Raw genomic sequence first — 16,402 nt, 5'->3', positions numbered from 1 at the left:
GTAAGACTGAGCAAACCAGTGAAGTCAGAGTGAACAAAGGAACCTCTGCTGGGAGAGTTCGGGTGCAACTAAGACTTGGTGCAGCTAAACAATTTTTTTCTTTAAATATTTTTAAAAATATTTTAATATATTTTAAATTATTTTTTTTTAAAGCCAGTCGATGGATGATGAGCACACGCTGAGCCAGGGAGAGTGACAGCTCCCCTGGGTTTTTCCCAGTCATCCCCACTCGGGGGAGTGGGCAGGGCCCTGAGACTGAGTCCCATTTCCTCATCTGCCAGGGAGACCCTGGCACCTTCTGGGGCCTTTGGGGAGATCACATAAGATAAACCCTTATTACTGATGGAAAGCAGAGATCTTACACACTCCGCTGGGGAGCCAGACTTCCAGAGAGCAGCACAGAGCCTCCCCAGAGCGAGGCCTGGGAAAGGTAGGCTCAAAGCCCCAGCTGCCTGTGAGGGTGCCTTGGAATCCAGCTGGCAGACAGTGTGGCCTGAGTTCCGTGCCAAGCTGGCCTCTCCTGCCACTCACATCCCACTTACGGCAAAAACCATCCTTTTTTCCCCCTCTCAGATCTGTAAATACCTAAAAACTACAACCACAGTCCTATGCCACGAAATCTAAGGTTTTCTGTGGTAGTTTAGAGTTAGGGTGATAAAAATACAGATGTATGCTAATCATGGAGAAAGGAATAATCTCCATGATTATTTTGGCCTCAGTCCATCCCCCTGTCTGTGCCATGTGCCGACAAGGTTCATCTCCTCGGTCATGTACATTCATGTACATTCATCTCCTCTCCATGGACCAGGGAGATGTGAGGGGGAGGAGCAGGGTTCAGAAAAAAATTGTTCCCTTGATGTGAATAAACAAGTTCCTAACAATGAAACTGACATTCACTGAACCAAACACTTACTGAGTCTGTTTCATCTACTCCTCACAAGCCTATGAGGTAGGCAATGTTCTTGTGCCCATTTTGTGGATGAGTAAGTGGAGCCTCAGAGAGGTTAGTAACGGTCCCAAGGTCACACGGGTGACAGAGACAGGATTTGAACTGGGTCCTGCCCCACAAGAGTCTATGTGTTTATGCCTCACCAAGAAAATTTTTTCACAATCGAGACCCAGATGGGTTTGATCTCACACTGAATGCCAATCTGCCTCATGTAACCTGAGGAGTAAGATGAGTTAATGTTTATTTAGACCTTACCAGGGGCCAGATGTGGCACTACGCACTGACACACACTATCTTGTTTAGTCCCCACAGGTAGATTCTGTGCTTATCCCATTTCACAAATCAGGAAGCTAATTGCAGTTTCCAGGGCTGAGTCACAGGGGCACCAGCCTTTGGGCTCAGTGCAGTCTGAGCTACACGACCAGTCACAGGTTCGTTGCTGGGAACCTGTCATCCTGGGGTGCTCTGGAGCAAACTAGCATCAGGGATTTCTCATCACTCCCCACCAACCCATGAAGGAGGTCAGGCTGAAGCTTGCCATTATGATGAGGGAACGCTGAGCTGTCTTGGGCCATGTACTCCCTGGAGGAACCTCCGCAGCTCCAGTTCTTCCAGGCAGGTTCACCAGATGAGTTGTGCCAAGGTCAAAGGGCCAAAAGAGAGGCCCCATGCTGGCCAATCCCTCTGCCCCACAGCACCTCAAACCCTGGAGTGCAGACCTGTTGGGTCCCCATCACTCCTGCATCCTGGGAATGCCCCACCACGTGAACACAAAGAGGCAGCACAGCCGGAACCCACCCCCAGATAAAGGACATTGAGTACAACGCATCTCAGGGCCCCCACCCCCGACCACAACTCCTGCTGGGCCTTTCCCGGCACCTCTGGCCCTGCAGGAGTTGAGTCAGGGTGGGTGGATCAGTCAGTGGATGGAGAGTCTGGCCAAATGACTAGGAGAGCAATGTGACTGCTAGCATGGAGGCCCAGATGAGCCAGGAAGGACCCTGCAATACAGGGGAGACACCGCCCACTCTCCCAGCCAGACGGCAGTGCATGGCCAGCAGCTAGTCCGTCTCCTGTGCGGCCCGCTCCTGCCATAAGGAGGCAGCCATACGGAACCCACCAAACCCAGCGCCCTCAACTGCTCCTGTGGACAACCATCCGCCCAACTCCCAGCTCTTTGATTCAGCCCCCTCCCTTCACTTCCCGGTACTAATATTCCACTTTGTGGGGTCTCTCTGTGTGGTCAGAATGGTGAGCCTCACACACAGTCTTGTTAACTCCTCATCACCTCCATTTCGCAGAGCCTTACCAGGGTCACCCAGCTGGTTCATGGTAGAGTCAGGACTGAGGCAGTTCTGTCCAATTCCAAGACCATCACCTATTCCCTCATCCTCCTGGCCCTATCAAATATTTCTGCACCCAAATCCCCAGTGTATCATATCCCCCAGTGCATCAGGCATTCGGAACCCCCACGACCCTCCCCCCTTCCACTGCCTCCTTCCCAGGCAGATGTAACTTCTCTCCCCACCCCCTGCCCCAGGTGCCCCACGTTAGCAGCTCCTGGACTAGCGTACTGACAGCAGATGCTTCAGACTCCCTGGCTGCAGTGTGGCAGTATCGGGCTCCCCAAATGTTGTTTACTAACAAGTCCCTGAGAATTTATGATAAAGTTGATGAGGCCTAACTGATGGGTCCAGGACCAAAGAGAGCCAATTACCCAACACTCACGGCTATGATCTTAAAACAGATGTTTGAGTGTGTAAAATTATGGCTTGTGGTTGAGAACTGCAGATACATTCCAGCCTTCCCTTTTACTGCCACTCATAAATGTTAAATGCAGCAAGATCTACATCTGAAATTCAGTTGTTGCCTTTAGGTCCCAGGTTTCTGAAGCCAAGGCTACGTTTGGGGCTGGGGTCCTGATCACTCTGAAACCCCAGGAACAACCTATGAAAACAAACTGATACCAAGTGCAGCAGAGGAGAGACCCCCAGGGCTCACCCCTGATGACCCCAGAGTACAGGTCACAGGGGTCAACAGCCTCTGCGCTCTAGTGTTTATACTTTAGATGACTCAAGCCTGGACCAGTAGACCACCCTTCCAGAACCCAAATCAGCCTGATTCTTGGCACATATATACAGGCCAACTAGGAAGGTGGATTCTTGCACATTTGGGTGTGACTTAGAGTTATACCTGGTTCTCTGGAAGTTTCCTGGGCCACCCACTGCAGGGCCTCTGGGAAGCCAGCCCTGCTCACATGTGCCTCCTCATACAACTGCCCACAGAGCAAGTGGGGGGTGTGGGGGTAGGATGGACACAGAAAAGAGAGCCTGGGAAAGTGGTGCCCCCAGGCCAGAATTCTCAATAGCAAAGTTTGGCGTTCTGCTCAAGCCCGGAGACCCTTGCTGAGGGACCAGCCCCTGGACCTGCTCACGGGGCAATCCCAGATACTCAGTCAACCCACCCTCATCTCTGAGCAGATGTACCTTGAAGTCTCTGAGAAATTCACACTTGTGGGTTGATTGTGTCCTTCACAAAAGGATAGTGTGAAGTCCTAAACCCAATACCTCAGAATGGTACCTTATTTGGAAATCCGTTGTTGTTCAGTTACTAAGTTATGTCCAACTCTTTGCGACCCCGTGGACTGTAGCACACCAGGCTCCTCTGTCTTCCACTATCTTCCAGAGTTTGCTCAAAGGAAATCTGTGGTTGTTGTTCAATTGCTAAATTATGTCCAACTCTTTGTGACCTCATGGACTGTAGCACACCAGGCTCCTCTGTCCTCCACTATGCCAGAGTTTGCTCAAATTCATGTCCATTGAGTCGGTGGTGCTATCTAACCACCTCATCCTCTGCTGCCCGCTTCTCCTTTTGCTGTTAATCTTTCCCAGCAATAGGATCTAATAGAGCCCTTACAAAGTGAAATGAGTTCATTAGAGTGAACCCTAATCCTATTTGACTTGTCATCCTTATAAAAAGGGGAAATGTGGACACAGAGGGCAGACCCACATGGAGACAAAACAGTGTAAAGACACAGGAAGAATGCCATCCACAGGTAAGGAACACCTGAGGCCATCAGAAGCCAGGACATCATCACAGGTAGGTTCTCCACCACAGCCTCAGAAGGAACCAGCCCTGTCCATGCCTTCATTTCAGACTTCTGGCCCCCAGAACTGTGAGAGAACCGTTCCTCAGTCATATAAGTTCCCAGCATGAGGTACTTTGTGACAGCAGCCCCAGGAAATCAACACCCCCATCGTCACTGGAACTACAGCCGGGCAGAGGCAGGGCCACCCCCCAACATGAGCTTCCTCCAGTCCTGGTAGAAGGTCCTATTAAGTTGTTCACATGGTCCCGTTTTTGGTGAAGTTGTTAACTGAGCCATTCTAACACAAATATGGCTGAAAACAAAGGAAACTTAATCACCACCAGGAAGACCTATGAAATAAGAAGAGAAAGACTCAAGGGGCTTCCCTAGTGGTCGAGTGGTTAAGAATCTGCCTGCCAAAGCAGGGGACATGGTTCGATCCCTGGTCCGGGAAGATCCCACATGCTGTGGAGCAATTAAGCCCACGTGCCACAACTACTTAGCCTGTGCTCTAGAGTCCAGGGGCCGAAATGCTCAGCCCACACGCCCTGGAGCCCCATGATCTGCAACAAGAGAAGCCACTGCAATGAGAAGCCTGCACCCTACAACAAAGAATAGCCTTCTCTCACCGCAGCTAGAGAAAAGCCCCCACAGCAACAAAGACCCAGCATAGCCAAAAATAAAATAATTTTTTTAAAAGAAAAGAAAGACTCAAAACTGGCATGAAAATAGAAATAACTGTCCCCAAAGATGACTTACCCGTATTTTCAAACTAGGAACAGCAACTGGGATGCCTGACACCTTTGCGCTGGACTGGTCTCTCCAAGACCCAGGGCAGGTGTTCCTCTTCCCTGCTCCCTTCAGAGAAAATATGAGGTCACCCAGTTATTAGTGCTCAATTGCATAATTGCAATTATGCATGGGGGAGAAACCTCAGCCAAACCCATTTTATATTGAACTTTGGAAATTGGGGAGTTGAACTAGGACAGCAAATAACCAGCATGTTCTTGGCGCTTCCAGAGACGCCGAGGCCTGAACCCCTGCTATGGCCATCTTCAGCAAGCCACCGGCATCCTCATCGAGGTGTCTCCTCCCAGAGTCCCCCAGGCCTCATCTTTTATCCTCAACTCCCTCTGCCAAAGGGCCAGGACTTGGAGGAGGTGGTCTGAAGAGAAGACACATCCCAAACAGACTGTCCCGCTTGTGGCTCACAGGATCCCCACTCTGAATACGTACTGTGTCTTCTTAACATATGACACTGTGCGTTTCCTAAAAGGCAGATTGATTCCTTCTGATTCTACTCATAGCACACGTGAGCCCCCACTTAACCACAGAAACCTGGCCAGATCTCTGGCCACCCACCTTCACAGTGAAGCACCCAGCCCCAGGATTGCTATTTCCCAGAGATAATGGCCCTCTGCCCTGACCCCGCAGCCCACCCACTGGGCCTCACCCCAGATCCTCACCAGCCTCCCAGCTGCCAGTCCGTCCCCTCCTCCTCTCTCCCCGCAAACTGCCAGACCTCTCTACAGTGCAAATCAGACAAACTGTGTCTTTGCTTAGAAACTTACCAGGGCTTCTCAACACCCTCAGCAGAAAATCAAGGCCGTTTTTGTCTCTTAAGGCAAGTCCCAGGAAGTCCCTCCCCAAGTGCTTGGGACCTCCCCCAGGAAGCTTCGTGCATGGATGACTTACCCACCACATCCTATAACGGGCGCCAGGCATCAGCACAGGCCCCACGTAGGTGACACGCACCCCTTTGTCCTGCCTGTTCAAGAGAGCCACGCTCGGGCAAAGGTGCCCGGGGGCCGGCTGTCACCACACACACACCAAAGTACCCTTGAGCTGCAGGGGGGCAGGGTGAGGACGTGCTGCTCCCTGCTCCTCCATCACCAGGCCAGATTTATAGACCCTCGCTTTATAGACCCTCTCATGGGTCTCTGTGGCCTTTCCTAGAATCTGACCTTGCTCACCAACACCCTCATCTGGTGCTGTTTACCATCCTCAATTTTCAAAGACTTTGAACTCCCATATAAAATAATGGCTGCAAAAAGGCATCCTAGAGAGGGGCACTTTATGCGACTCCACCCACTGACCCCCGACCCCCTTATCTCTGGGCATTCCCTGCCCTCGCTCTCCACCCAGAGCTGTGTGCCCATCCCTGCCCACCTTTGGTCACGCTCTTCCCTCTGCAGCTCCTGCACCAACCCTTCTGTCTTTACTTGCCTATGCAGCCACCGCCTGCTCACCCATTACACCTCAGCTCCAATCCTACCCTGCAGGTTGACTCTCAATTACCTGTTGATTTCTAGGCCCCAGCGAAGCGCTATGGGGAGATAGCTCTGGGTCCAGGTGATATTTGCATCCTCAGGACAGGGCAGAGCCCCATGGTTACTCAAGAAAATGGTTGTGGAAAGGACCAAGGAGCCAACAAATGAAACCCAGACTCCCCATTAGCCGCATCCAGGTTTTCTGGGGCGGTTGCCATGGCTGCCAGGGGCCGTCCTCCCAGGCCACTGCCAGCAGCCCACTCTGGGAGGTGGGCACCATGAACAGCAATGCCAGATTATCAGAAACCATTTATTTTGTAAACTCAAATTAACAGGAAGCAATTTCATTAACAGATAGTACTGCATGATGAGTTTGTTCCAATTCAGAGCTTATTTTTAAACTGTCCTTAAACGCTATGTGTAGCAGGCTGAAGAGCAGAGACTGATTTAATGGAAAGTGGGTGACATTATGCCTCACCTGGGAACATCAAAACCCTGAAGCTTTTCTCTTGAACTGTGAGGGCCCTTCCAAGCCACAGAAATCTCCTCCAGCTTGAGGAAGGGGGTAGACAGGGGTGTGCCTACATGCAACAGGGCTCTGGAGCCTGTGGGCCCAATTCGAGAAGGGAAACCAGCCCAGCAAGTGCTTCTCCAGACTCTCAGCACAGTCAGGAAAAAGACACACACTGAGAAAAGGAAATCACAGACTTACCTCCCCTGCAGTGCTGGGGAAGCAAACTGCACCATGGAGAGAGGCTGAAGGCCGGTGGGTCCCAGAGAAGAGAAGCCCCACACACTACAGACCGCAAGTCAGGGCAAATTTCCTGAGGCCCTGGTCATGCCGGGACCAGTGTAAACTAGATACTGTGTTGAAGAGACATGTCGTCCTGCCATCACAAGTAGTCTCAAAGAAGTTCCAAACTTGACTTGGCATTTCCAAAAAAATGCTGCGTCTTCCTCTCCCTCTGCTCCCCACAACTTGGCTTTCTCTTTCCACCTCCAGCCCACAACCACCTTCACCCCTCAGCTGTTGGTTATATCAATCAACAGCCTCGTTTATTCCCTCTTTACCCATTCCCCATGTTCTCTACACCCAGAACAAAGGCATCAACCTCACCTGAAACTTGTTATATATACAAATCTTCAGCCCCCACTGCAGAGTTTCTGACTCAAAAACCCTATGGGGCGGGGGTGGGGGGGTCAGATTTTAACAAGCTCCCCAAGGCTTTGAGGCACAGTGGGGTCACTGCTTCACCTGGGAGGGAGTCCAGGAGCTGATCCACAGGGAGGAGCCTCCCTACCACTGTCTGCCCCGCCACTTCAGTTCAGTCTCTTGCACTCATCCTCCTGATTTGGTATTAAAGAAATCTGGAAAACGAGTGGCCAAGACAGAACTCACAGAGGGTGGGCCATGGCAGGAGATAATCCTCTTAAATGGATGGGAGTGGAGGGGAAGACCAGGAGCCCTCCTACACGAGGAAAGCTGTGTCTCTCATACCACTCAGAACAGGGATATCTACCACGAGGCAAGGAGAGAACATGAAACTAGGTGTCTGGAGGCTTCCATTTCCCCCAGTCCTTCTGAAGCTGGTCATAATCCTCTGCAGCAAAGTCCAGGATTCAGAGAGGCATACTGCTGATTCCTGGGAGTCTCTAGGCCCAGCTAGAGACCCTACCCTCTACAGAGGTCAGGAGCAAACCTCCCCCCCCTTCTGGGGCTACCAGTGGGGTCACACCAAGTCAACAGGAGAGGCTTAGGTCAAAAGGTGTGTTGAGGCCTCTGGCACTCGGTAATATGTACAGCCCAGGGGCAGGAAGCAACACTCCTTCCCCAACCTGGCAGCGGGGTGGGGGAGGGGCACTAGTGACCATACCCGCTAGGAAGTCAGTGCCTGTAGGCTCCCTAGCCTGCTCATCAACATCGTTCCTCAGAAATCTGGGCTACTGGAAGGATTGTTGTTCAGTTGCTCAGTCATGTCCGACTCTTTGTACCCCATGTACTGCAGCACACCAGGCTTCCCTGTCCTTCAGCATCTCCCGGAATTTGCTCAAACTCATGTCCATTGAGTCAGTGATGCCAGCCAACTGGCAGGAAAAGGGCAAGAAGGAAATTTCTTCCACCGCCCTGAAACTGCTTATACCTGGGTCAGCTGCTCCTTGTGCTGCTAATAGGGCTTAAAAAGGAAAATTACATGCCTAGAGCTCACAGTATCTTTATCTGTTTTGTTTATCTAGAATGTCTTCCACATCCATCATTTCATGTGATGAGCAGAACTGGTGTGATCACAACTTCACTGATGGAGAAACTAAGGCTTCTAGAGCTTAAGTTTTTCAAAGTAAAAATATGGTCCATTGTAAGCGTCACCTGGGAGCTTGTTAGAACTGTAATCTCCCAAGCCCCTACCAGATAAGTATCTGCCTTTTAGCAAGAGCACCAGCCTGGTCTGAGAAGCACTGGGCAGGGTGCTTAAGATCTGGGGTTAGTCCAATATTCTTTTATAACAAGCAATGCCACACTTTGAATGATAAGGACATCTTACAAGCAAAAGTTCATAGAAGTTCCCTGCCTTCTAGCCTGAGGCCTCTGTTAAACCACGTTTGTTTTGCTCTCAGCTACCCCAAAGGAGAGGAATTGAGTGTCTGCATTCTGAACTCCAGGACTCCTAAGGCGCAAAGCTGCTAGTCCGTCTGACACCAGGCAAAGGAAGAGCGATGTCGCCCTCAAGTGGCCACTTTAACCCTGCCGCTCACACCACACCAAATCAGAACGGACTGGAGGAGGGGCATGGGATTCTCAGCAAGCCAGTGCCTCTCCAGATACCGCAGTGTGCAGGGTTATTGTTTGGGGAGGTAACAGCCCCACATTCCAGGCACACACTTTTCCAGAACGTTGTTGGTTATTGTTCAGTCACTCAGTCATGTTCGACTCCTTGTGACACCATGGACAGCAGCACGACAGGCTTCTCTCCGTCAGTTCAGTTGCTCAGTCGTGTCTCTTTGCAACCGCATGGACTGCAGCACACCAGGCTTCCCTGTCCCTCACCAACTCGCGGAGCCTACTCATCCTCATGTCCATCGCATCAGTGATGCCATCTGACCATCTCATCCTCTGTCGTCCCCTTCTCCTCCTGCCCCCAATCCCTCCCACCATCAGGGTCTTTTCCAATGAGGGTTCTTCGCATCAGGTGGCCAAAGTATTAGAGTTTCAACTTTAGCATCAGTCCTGCCAATGAATATTCAGGACTGATCTCCTTTAGGATGGACTGGTTGGATCTCCTTGCAGTCCAAGGGACTCTCAATAGTCTTCTCCAACACCACAGTTCAAAAGTATCAATTCTTTGGTGCTCAGCTTTCTTTATAGTCAGTCCAACTTGCACATCCATACATGACTACTGGAAAAACCATAGCTCTGACTAGACGGAACTTTGTTGGCAAAGTAATGTCTCCGCTTTTTAATATGCCTTATAGGTTGATCATAGCTTTTCTTCCAAGGAGCAAGCGTCTTTAAATTTCATGGCTGCAGCCACCAACTGCAGTGATTTTGGAGCCCCCCCCAAAAAAAGTCTGTCACTGTTTCCATTGTTTCCCCATCTATTTGCCATGAAGTGATGGGACCAGATGCCATGATCTTAGTTTTCTGAATGTTTAGTTTTAAGCCAACTTTTCCACTCTCCTCTTTCACTTTCAAGAGGTTCTTTAATTCTTCGCTTTCTGCCATAAGGGTGGTGTCATCTGCATATCTGAGGTTAATATTTCTCCCTGCAATCTTGATTCCAACTTGTGCTTCATCCAGCCCAGAATTTCGCATGATGTACTCTACATGTAAGTTAGATAAGCAGGGTGACAATATACAATCTTGATGTACTCCTTTCACTATCTCCTGGAGTTTGTTCAAATTCATGTCCATTGAGTCAATGATGCTTCTGCTACCCCCTTCTCCTCCTGCCCTAAATCTTTCCCAGCATCAGGGTCTTTTCCAATGAGTTGGCTCTGCCCATCAGATGACCAAATTATTGGAGTTTTAGCTTCCCCATCAATCCTTCTAGTAAATATTCAGGACTGATTTCCTTTAGGATTGACTGGCTTGATCCTCCTGCGAGTCTTCTCCAGCCCCACAGCTCAAAAGCAACAATTCTTCAGTGCTCAGCCATTCTTAATGGTCCAAATCTCACATCTGTACGTGACTACCGTAAAAACCATAGTAGGGATTCCCGGCCCCGCCATCTACCTGCTCCATGAGCTTTACCTGCTTTGACCCTTTCCTCATCCACAAAGTAAGAGTTGAATGTTTTCAAATATAGTTCTGTTTTTATTCACTGAAAATATTGTGCGTGTGGATTCAAGTATTCCGTGCTTCACGCTGGCTGCCCAGGGCAGTGGTGAACAAGGCAGGGTCCACCCTTTAGTTGAAAATATAGATGAAGACAAGACTCACAGAGGAAAGGCCCCTCACCCAGCTTCATTTAGGACTGCATGTACCCTCTCAATTTTCTAAGTTCTATCCCACACAACCCTCCTGGTCCTCACGGAGGTCTCATGTGAGTTCTAGAGGCCTGTCCACCAGCATTGCTGAAAGGCACACTATCGTTTGGGCGATCCTTTTTTGGAACACCTACCAAATTCAGCTGATCCTCAAAAATGCTCCACCGGGATTTGCAATGCTTCGCTGAGACACTGAGACTGTTTTCCAAGTGTTTTCAGTTTTCTCTCCCCCAAGCATTTAGCCAAGTCTTGACTGAATAGTAGTCTATTTTAAAATGCACATAGAAAAAAACAATGTACATGGTAAGGGCCTGCTTACTTGTGATACGAATTTTGATCTTCCGTGATCCAGGACTCCATATCTTACAAGTTCACCTGGCCTTTGAAGGATGTAAACACAGACCCAACTAATGAAAAATGGCCCCAAACACAGCTTTTTTTTTTTCCTGTCGGTTGTTTCTGAAACCAGCAAATCCCAGGTTAGAAGTAAATGTTTCCCCTACTCTCCCTCCCTGCCCTTACCGCTGTATCAAAACCAGAATGACAGGTCAGGATTAGCCTGGCACTTGCTCATGTATATTGGGCGGATCTGGAAAGCATTCTGTATCTGGCTCACATCTTCTGAGGTCCTCCCTTCTCTGATCCACCAGAAATGCACTCCCTCCTTTATCCTCCTGGTGCTTCTACCCCAACATGCCTTTTTCCCATTTTGCCTCTAGCCTGCTGCTTAAGAGGTCCCCTCCTTCTTTTCTACATTATGGCACCTGCCCCAGAGTGCGGTATCCAGCTCAGATGACCAGGGCAGTGAGGGTCATATCCCAGGGCTGCTCCAGCCAGAGGCAAGGGAGCACTAACCAGGGAAGGACTGCAAGTCTCCAGGTAACTGGTGCAAATTCTCCCCCTTTGCACACAGGACAGTGGGCCTAGGATGCTGCCTAACCTCCTTCCTCCCCAAGTTGACCCCTTAACTAGGCCAAGCTTCCTGGCCAAATGCTCTCCTCCACCTGAGGCCTCACTGCATGCTCCTGAAGGACCCCCGCAGCCGCTAACCCCACCAGCCACTGCCACCTCTCACTTCTCAAACCCCCTTCTCCCTAACATGCCTGAGGCATGGTCATTCCCCTCTGGGAGCTCCTTGTTTCCTTCAAAGCCCCCACTTCCTCCTGACACAACCAATAAACCATCCTTTACTCCCTAAGGCAGGAACACACCCTGACCTCCAAAGCTTCCTTCCACAGCAGCTGTAGCTACAGGACCCTTCAGCTCCATGTTATACAACTTCCTGATCTTATCCAGACTCCCCAGAGCATCTGCACGGACTCCTACAAACCAGGAGCTCCATCTGTCTATTGTGTCCTTTGTTCCAGCTTTGAAACCTTGGAGCCATTCTTCTTAACATATACTTCTAGGGACCTTCTCTCATGGTCCAGTGGCTAGGACTCCATGCTCCCAAAGCAGATTTGACCCCTGGTCAGGGAACTAGATCCCACATGCCGCAACTAACAGTTCGCATGCCTACTACCACTGAAAAGATCCTGCATGCCACCACAAAGATCAAAAAGCCCACGAGCCACAATGAAGACCTGGTGCAATCAAATAAATACAAAAATAAAGCAAAACAAAACCAAAAGAAAGATCTAAAAATAAATCAAATATGCTAATTTGCTTAACACTACAAAACTCCAAAATGCTTGTTACAGAAATCTTAGCAAACACAAACAAGCAAAAATTTACTAACAAAAAATCACTCCAATCCCACCTTGAGAAAAACCCATTTCATTTTGAAACATCTAGCCAGATTTGACTTTTAAATGCAAACACATTCCATGTTCTTTCCAAACAAGAAATTGTACATAGTTTTATAACTGACAAATTTTACATAAGAAATGATCTGTTAAAGCCACTTAAAGAAAAATGATTGAAATCAACCAAATATACACAAGTGTATTACCAAAAGCCAGATCAGTAATATGCCAATTGGTCCTTGAAGCCTGGCCCGCGTGCCCTTGTCATTAACCCATAGACTGGCTACTCCCCCTGCTTCTAACAGCATGGTTTTTTTAAAACTTTTTTAAAGGTTTTTTTTTTGTTTTTTTCAATTTTCTATCTTCTCTTTCCCTCCAGTACCAAGATTTACCATTTATTCCTTCTTTTGGTTCACAACCCTAAAACATGGATTTTAAAAGTTCTACTACCTCCAACTTCCCCCAGGTCCAACTCACTCTGCACGTATCACACAGGCGCCCCTTAAACACTGTCACCCTCGGGCTGGAAGCCCAGTGCTCCACACCAGGACTCGTCTCTCAGCCTTAGCAAGACCTACCACCTCTTTCACCTCTGACAGTTCCCCTACAAAGTCCTTTAAGATGCTTGCAAAGCATCTCAGAGGTCACTGGTTTAAAGCCTGTGTGAATCCTCACAAATCCCATGGGAGCTGTGCAAGTTCTTCACATTAATCTGTAGCTGCTCCATTGCAAAACCTTCAACACCAGCCCTAGCTCTACCTCCAACACCCTCTTCCCCAGTGACACAGAAAAATGCTGGTACCTCTCCCAGGTAAATAGGTCTGCTATACTTTACACGTGACTCCCAACATCCCTATAAAATGGCTACACTCTGGATAATCAGGAGCTAGCTGGCTGGGCCCAAGCTTCCCACTCACACTACCAGGTGTCCACTCTTCCCCCAGACAGAGGCCCAGAGAAAAACAACTTTATTCCAGACACTTCTTGAAGGTGGCAAGTACTGGCTCTCTTAGTGGGCCTAGCATGGGACTATTGAGTGGCAGGACTACAGGAAGGCCCTGTGCGCCTCCACATCTCGGCCCCAGGCTTTGTACACTTACTGTCTCTTCTGGTGGCTTCATCCCCTTTCCGCACTCACCACCCCCCCCCCACATATATACCAACACACACATGCGTGCACACACTACTGCAACTGTTATGGTAGCCAGTGTTAAAAGCACATTCTGGGCCATGTCCTATTCTCTGAAAGGGCAGGCGTCAGTCCTGGCACTGGCCTTCGTGGGGCCATAACTCACCCCCTGCTATTGTAAAAACCCTCAAAATAAGGCCCAGTTACAGGAGCAAAGTAAGGAGCCCAGAGAACCGTGCTGAGACTCAGCATGGGGCAGCTTAGTATGGAAAGAGAACTACTTCTTACAACCCAAGGTGCTGAGCCTTGAATGTTCTTCAGAATGGAGATCACTGACAAAAGTTAACAACTTGGAATTTAGCTAAGAGGACTCGTGCCTCCAGAGAAAATTTTTTATTGAAACACAGAAACACACACACAATTATGAAATTAAGAAAACCATTCCTTAAGAGTGTAAGACAGGTTTCTTTTTATTAAGTTTTCCTAAACTTGTCTCATGTTGACTGAATGTTTTTCTTTGTGTAAGAATGTAACCTGGAGCTTTAACAAACCAATTTAGATAATGCAACCTGGATAAATGCTTGTCTGCGCACAAGTCATCAACTGTTACTCTCTGGTCTGGCCTCCATGTAAATTCAATTGGTCTGCAAGCCTGTCTAAACAGAGAGCAAGAAGACCACATCATCTTAATTCTAGTTGAAACCTCAAATTCAACCCCATCCCAAGTCCCACACCCTCCCCACACACAAAAGAAAATTTTTAGAAGAAATGGCCATTAAGGACTGAGTCAAGTTGCATAAGCATTGGCTTAATCCTGCAGCCAGCACTCCAAAGGAGCTCCTGGCCTCACAGCAGGCCAGCTGAACTCTTGAAGCTGGACAGGTAGAGAATGGACAAAGCATGTTCTAAGAACAAGGCCAAGTCCTGGTGCTGCGAGGCGTCCATGCATGCTTACACGCCAACATAAATACACTTCCACCTTCCTCCTCTAAGTGACGTTTCTGTACAGCACTTTAGAGCTTGTAACAGTCTGAATTTTTTAGTGCAGAGATGGACAGAAACTCATTCTAAATATGCAAGGTATACTCTTATTTCTAACAACGTAAGTCAAAAGTAACAGAGAAGCACTCTGTTACACAGATTAACAATTATTACAAAGGTCCAAAATGTAACCAACAAAGCTTGTAACAGTTTCTAGGGCAAGGACCGGCTCTGGGCTCTAACACTACAGGTTTCCCTTAGAGTTCCCAAAATGCCTCACTCCTATCAACAGCGCCCAAAGCGCAGTCACAGGGAATGCTTTGGTGCTCCTGACGGTGACTGCAGAGTACGAAGGAGGCACTGCTAAAGTCAGGCACCACACTTTTTTAACACTAACTTCAGACTCATCTGGTACAATCCAGTGCATCTTAGTTTTTTGTACAGTCTGTCAGCTGTTTAACACATACACATTGGCAGATTCATGACAGATGTTAACGCTAACACATAAGTGACTGTGAATGAGCCAAAAAAGAACTTTTTAACTCCTGTCCTAAGACTTCAAGCTATACCTCAAATTTACACAGAATCTCTCTCACCTGAACAAGCAGGCCAGGATACAAATCTTTATACCATAATTAACAAGAATCAATCCCTCAGTTAAATTTACCATGCCTACATCCAACAATACATCTACCCAATTCTAACTTTCTGAAGAGAAAATTATTTAGACTTTGATGCTTGGGGTATTAATGAACATACTTTCAGAAATATACATTCTCAGGAAGAACCTCCAGGTTTAAAATCCTCAGTTAACAACATGCTCCAGGTGAAAGGGTCTATTTTCCCAAGAGCAACACACGGCATTTGTAATGGGAACCCCTTTTATCTGGGAGAGATGGGAAGATGGGGTGGGAGTCCCAGGGGAGCGGAGTGACACGTGAAGCTCAGAGCACACCTTTGTTGTTCTGTTAATCGATGCCATGCTCTAGCCCCTCAGAAGCAGAGGGTGATCCCTCCCCCATCCCCACACCAGGCGGGGAGCCATTGTGGCAACCTCCACAGCAGAATTTCTAAGCACAATTAGAGTTCCTGTCATTTATGTCATAACAAAAAGTTTGCTTGATAGCTAGGTATAGCTTGTGCTATAGCTCAACTTTCTAAAACAAACTTCTCTTTGTATAAGCATGATTAAACATAAAAGGAGTGAAGCATAAGCTCAGTAAGACTAACTGGGCTTCTAAATAGTACCGTTATGAAAAAGATAACAATGCACTTCATTTCTGTATCTAACTATTTAGAAGTCAAAATGCTCCATACATTACCGATATCCCCTCCCCCTCAAGTCCCCTAAAAACTGACTAAGAAATCTCCAGTATTTAATTGCTCTAGTTGATATTTAGAACAAAGTTGACAACTTAAAGCTTTATAATAGTCTGTTTTAATATAAACAATTGTTGGAATCAATCAATGTCCATTTCAGGAAGCTTCTTGTCTGAATCCGAAGGCACAGCTGTGTCTGTACCCTGCTCAGCAGCCTGAGGGCCCGGGTTGTCTCCTTGTCCATCCACTGGTCCATTCTGCTCTGCATTTTTTTGCTCCTCTTTTGGAGGTTCCACTTTGGGTTTGGGCTTTGAAATAATAGGGCTGCAGATACCTGTCAGCTCCTACAACAACAGGAGAGAAAACTGGTTTCTTGTAACAAATCTTACACAGCATACTAAAATCCACGCCCACCCTCTCCTATCCTATCCCCAAGAT

At 48.3% G+C, this 16,402-nt stretch overlaps 1 protein-coding gene across 1 annotated transcript in view; it reads right to left on the bottom strand.

Moving 5' to 3' along the window:
- Nucleotides 1-14,108: 14,108 nt before the first annotated feature.
- HSPA4 (heat shock protein family A (Hsp70) member 4) overlaps nucleotides 14,109-16,402 on the bottom strand; it is a 49,940-nt gene continuing 47,646 nt past the window's right edge. The window contains exon 19 of the mRNA XM_043912768.1: nucleotides 14,109-16,308. Within this exon, the coding sequence (XP_043768703.1) occupies nucleotides 16,105-16,308 (204 nt within the window). The 3' untranslated portion in view covers nucleotides 14,109-16,104. The remainder of the gene's footprint in view (nucleotides 16,309-16,402) is intronic.

Source organism: Cervus elaphus, chromosome 9 (assembly GCF_910594005.1).
Source record: "Cervus elaphus chromosome 9, mCerEla1.1, whole genome shotgun sequence".
Classification (NCBI taxonomy): domain Eukaryota; kingdom Metazoa; phylum Chordata; class Mammalia; order Artiodactyla; family Cervidae; genus Cervus; species Cervus elaphus.
Note: the sequence above shows the minus strand (reverse complement) of the source record. Positions and strands in the feature narration are given on the sequence as shown.